Source organism: Penaeus japonicus, unplaced genomic scaffold (genome assembly GCF_977035675.1).
Source record: "Penaeus japonicus unplaced genomic scaffold, GWHDUDI00000001_assembly GWHDUDI00000001, whole genome shotgun sequence".
Classification (NCBI taxonomy): Eukaryota; Metazoa; Arthropoda; class Malacostraca; order Decapoda; family Penaeidae; genus Penaeus; species Penaeus japonicus.
The window spans coordinates 32,734,301-32,739,300 of record NW_028234403.1 but is presented as its reverse complement, the minus strand read 5'-3'; the positions used below and the strand labels follow the sequence as shown (position 1 = coordinate 32,739,300).

At 43.1% G+C, this 5,000-nt stretch overlaps 1 protein-coding gene across 1 annotated transcript in view; it reads right to left on the bottom strand.

Moving 5' to 3' along the window:
* The window catches only part of LOC122256067 (spondin-2), a 55,989-nt gene that overhangs the window by 1,744 nt on the left and 49,245 nt on the right, over positions 1–5,000 (bottom strand). Inside the window, exons 4-7 of the mRNA XM_043020529.2 lie at positions 4,955–5,000; positions 2,869–3,136; positions 1,710–1,801; positions 1–915 (exon numbers count right to left, since the gene is read on the bottom strand). The exon at positions 1–915 is cut by the window's left edge and continues 1,744 nt beyond it; the exon at positions 4,955–5,000 is cut by the window's right edge and continues 134 nt beyond it. Of these exons, the coding sequence (XP_042876463.1) occupies positions 796–915; positions 1,710–1,801; positions 2,869–3,136; positions 4,955–5,000 (526 nt within the window). The 3' untranslated portion in view covers positions 1–795. The remainder of the gene's footprint in view (positions 916–1,709; positions 1,802–2,868; positions 3,137–4,954) is intronic.

Sequence of the window (5,000 nt, the reverse complement as noted above, 5' to 3'; positions counted from 1 at the left end):
GTAATTTCTTCCCCAGAAATTTAATTCACCACAAGGGTCGGCGTGTAAGTCTAGGGGATTTGCACGCCCGATTCCACAAGGCAACAGACGTGGATTTACGTACATGTTCCATAAATAATCCGGTAATTAGGATTATTAATACCAGTGTTGGTGTCGCTATTATATATTGGCAGTTACAACTAATATAAATCTACCGCCATTTTTTAATATAAGTGTCAATATCATTATAAAAAAAGCAATTATATTAACAATATCAATAGAATATCTACAGTTTCCTGATAACATTAATATCGTGCTGCTTTTTTATTGTTGGTTTTGTTTCGCCAATATTTACAGGTAAATTTGTATTAATGAAATAGAAATGTGCATCCAATATCCATTTACAACAGTGAACATGAATTCTAAAATCATTTCCAGAGGAATTTCAATTTTGGTACATGATTAAACCATTTCCAAAATGCTTTACCGATACTCCATTACAGTCACTGGCAGGTCGAATTAATGCGTTATTCTCTTATAATCTCTAAAACCCTCTCGCTTGTTAATCAAACTCAGGTATGCAATATAAGGTTCTTGCTGTTGTTTCTTCCCTTCGTAAGAATTGCATGGACATATAGATTTGAATATGCACTGATTTGTTATCAATATCTAGACGCTTAACATTGAATATATAATCCATTCATCCCTCTCCCTCTCTCTCTCTCTCTCTCTCTCTCTCTCTCTCTCTCTCTCTCTCTCTCTCTCTCTCTCTCTCTCTCTCTCTCTCGTCGAATCCTTTGTCTTCGAAGTTGCAGTTTACCAGTCGAAGTATTTGTGGTCGCAGTCTCTCGAGGAACCGCACCACTGGGTCTCCTGCAGGTTGGGGCAAGGGCGGCCGCCACGTCTCGAGTGCCGTACGACGGTGCGGGTGCGGATCTGAGGCGGAACGGAGGGTGGTGGTGTTATTTCGGTAGGCATTTGGTTGATTTCGTTTAGGTGTTTGATGGCCTTATATAGCTATGTATAGATCTATGTGTTTATATGTGTATGTATGTGTGTGTGTGTGTGTGTGTGTGTGTGTGTGTGTGTGTGTGTGTGTGTGTGTGTGTGTACACCCCCTTATACGATATGCACAAACACAACTCCCCTCTCCTTCTTCCTCCCTCTCCCCTCCCCCCTTCCCTTTCCCTTCTCCCCTTCCCTTTCCTCTCTCCCCTCCCGCCTCCCTTTCCCTTCTTCCTCCCCTCCTCCCTCCCTCTCCCCTCCCCCTTCCCTTTTCCCTCTACCTCCCCCCCTTCCCTTTCCCCTCTTCCTCCCTCCCCCTCCCCTCCCCCCTCCCTTTTCCCTCTACCTCCCTCCCCCCTCCCTTTCCCCTCTTCCTCCCTCCCCCACCCCTCCCGCCTCCCTTTCCCTTCTTCCTCCCTCCCCCCTTCCCTTTCCCCTCTTCCTCCCTCCCCCTCCCCTCCCCCCTCCCTTTTCCCTCTACCTCCCTCCCCCCTTCCCTTTCCCCTCTTCCTCCCCCCCCCCCTTCCCTTTCCCCTCTTCCTCCCTCCCCCTCCCCTCCCCCCTCCCTTTTCCCTCTTCCTCCCTCCCCCCTCCCTTTTTCCCCTACCTCCCTCCCCCTCCCCTCCCCCTCCCTTTTCCCTTTTCCCTCTACCTCCCTCCCCCCTTCCCTTTCCCCTCTTCCTCCCTCCCCCCTCCCTTTTTGCCCCTACCTCCCCGCCACTCACCTGTTCTCCGATGCCACAGGTCTTACTGCAGGAGGACCACTCGGACCATTCGCTCACACGGCAGTCACGAGGGCCGCGTAGACGTCTTCGGCCTGGAGAAATTTTTGTGTTTATTTTTTGGCAGACATTTTGAACATTACTGACTCTTGCGTCTGTTCCAATCCTTCATGGCTAAAGGTTAAACGAAAGATTATAAATACGTTTATAGGCATGGTAGATATCCTAACCAGCAAGTGTTTACTTAGTTATCGAATTATATTTTGAAATGTTGGAATAGTTCTAAGAAGCTTGTTTCCCTGGGGCTAGTTATATAATTGTGATCTCAATTAGCTAATTGACTTGCTAGTTTTGATATCATTTATCTATGATCATATTTAACAGATGCTGTTTTGAATTTATTCATATAGGGTTTATTCATTCCTTTATGAAGCACATTTATAAAATTCATATAACAATCATGACACAAAAGAGTTGCATATAATTATATATATATATATATATATATATATATATATATATATATATATGTATATGTGTATATATATATGTATATATATATATATACATATATATATATATATATATATATATATATATATATATATATATATATATTTATGCATTCCTTATCTATACATATCCATATACAACAAAGAAGTTTTAACATACCGTGAAGTTTAGTAAGCAAATATTATTTCAACTATAATTTGACAGGTATGATATCCTGTTTTAAAGTTACTTCACAGTTCAACTCATTCACTGAGCTTTAAATCCACGAAGAATTAGAATAAGATAGTTAATACAAAGTATGAATATTTAAACATAGGTAAGATAAAAAAAAAAAAACTATACAGCTCTAAGAACAATTGTTCTTGAGTTCAGTTAGTCACAATTCACACCCATGCAAACGTTTTTAGTGGCAACTCTGTACAACATGACACGGCAGAGCGATGTCTTGAGGAAAACCACACCTTTACCAGTGTGTAGGATATGATACAAGGTATGAATATATGTTGTTTTTTACCAGTAATTGATATATCTCCTCAAGAAAACCCACTCGTTACGAGAGACTTGGGAAGTGCCTGACCAAGTCCCCCCCAAAAGCAAACCTAACAAGCAAACAAAGCATTGGATGGCTGTCACTCTTCGTCACACTTACGAGCCATTTTTCTGCCATTCCTGTTGTTTTTAAACTTCTTCCTGAATTTGTCAACAATGGTGTTGATGAGTACATGCTTGGTGGCCTCCGTAGTAGTGGTGGTAGTAGTAGTAGTAGGCGTGGTAGCAGGGATGATCTCGTTACTCACTTCCTGGTCACGGTTCTCCTCGAGTTCAGGGGTCGTGGGTATGCTTCCTGTGCGGTACCGGCGCTCGGGGGCTCGCGAGAGGGAAGGATTGAACACGCGGGCCAGCTCGTATTCCTTGGTCTGTCGGGAGAAGAGGGGAGAACGAGGGGGGGTGAGGCGTGGCGCGAAGGGGGAGTCTGGGCTGGTATAGATCATGTATTGACATTGTTATTAGTACTTTTTTTGTGTGTGATGTTATTATATTTAGGTTTTGGTTCTGTTCCGGTTACCTATGTCTATGGAATTCGCTCGTGCGTTTCTGGTTTACTTACGGGTGGACTGTAGTGTGTATTTTCCATCTGTGATTCGTTATATTTTGACACATATACTCCGACATACGAACAGTATTTATTATCAAGTATTATTACAGCATTAGTAAAAATATATTTATATATATAATAATAAAAAAAAAAAATATATATATATATATAGCATGAGCTTAAGACAGTATAAACCATTGGTTAGTTACGATTATTCAAACCTTACTCCTAAGACACAAAACTAATCCCATCTACTGATCAAGATGCGAATAAATGAAATCCAAATGCAAACAATCTCGCTTCACTCCCCTACTCCCCTACTCTCTCTCTCTCTCTCTCAAACCTAAATCCACGACCCTCAAAAGTGTCTCAAGAACGCCTCCCCTCCACGCTTTTCTACTCGAGGGGAAAAAAACAGACGAGCAGCTGATCCGTCAGTACAGCGGAAGTCCCGGATGTGACAAGTAGAAGAACAGGACCAGGGGGATGCTGACGGTCAGCAGGCGCCAGGGGGAGGAGTGTCCAATCATATTCACAGCTCCGGCCAGGGCACACGTCTGCATCTGTAGTGACGACCATTCTCAACACCACCACCTAGGGACGACTACCTGTCGCTAACGCTAAGATCTATTTCACATTTAAACCCTCGTGTGTTCTAACTTTCTAGCATTCCTAGCAAAAGAAAACGTAGTCGTGAATAGATCAAAAGCAAAATGAATGAATCAATTGATCTAATAAATGAATAAAGCATTCCTATCTTCGACGGTGCATTCACACATCGACTTGTGAATCCTTATAAGCACAATCTTGACTATACCAAAACCAGCCTCTGTAAACATGCGGTGTGAATGTGACTGTGTGTGTGTGTGTGTGTGTGTGTGTGTGTGTGTGTGTGTGTGTGTGTGTGTGTGTGTGTGTGTGTGTGTGTGTGTGTGTGTGTGTGTGTGTGTGTGTGTGTGTGCCCTTCATGAGTGGGCGTTTTTTTTTTTTTTTTTTTCATCTAACTTATATAGGACAACGACTGCCTGCTTGAAAACACTAGAGCATTTATTTATATTTCCCGTAGTTTAGCTAACATGACTAACCCGCTAAATTGAGTCATTTATGGCCATTAACCTTAAACAGAACTCTCATTAGCGTGAGGCAACGAGCGCCTAGTTTCTAAATGTAGTCTATTACCTCCTGCAATTTCTGCATTTATTTGACTTCCTGATTACCGGTTGTTGGTGGCTGTTAACGAGACAGTGAACAACGTAAGTGGTTGCTACTTACATGCTATTTCTGAATCGGCCATTAGCTCCTCTTATCTTTGCAACATTGAGCATTCGGTCCGTGTTTCATTTACCTCTTATCTTCGGCATCTATGCGCTGTGTCTTCTTCTTTCTTTCTTTTATTATTATCCCTTCTTCTCGTCTACTTACTCTCCCACTACTTTTTCTTACTATTCCATTTCTTCAATAGATTGTTCTCACGTAATCCAAGCCCTGGGGTCTATCCCTACCCCCTCCCTAGCCCCCTCTCCTTTCCCTCTCCCTCTCATCCTCCATTTACCCCTTCCCTCCCTCCCTCCCCCCCTCCCTTCCCCAGAATATAACCCCACCCCTCCACGACCACACTCACGCCCACACACACACCCACCTTAACGATGCGAATGGTGGCGATGGGCGGGTGTTCCGTGCGGTCG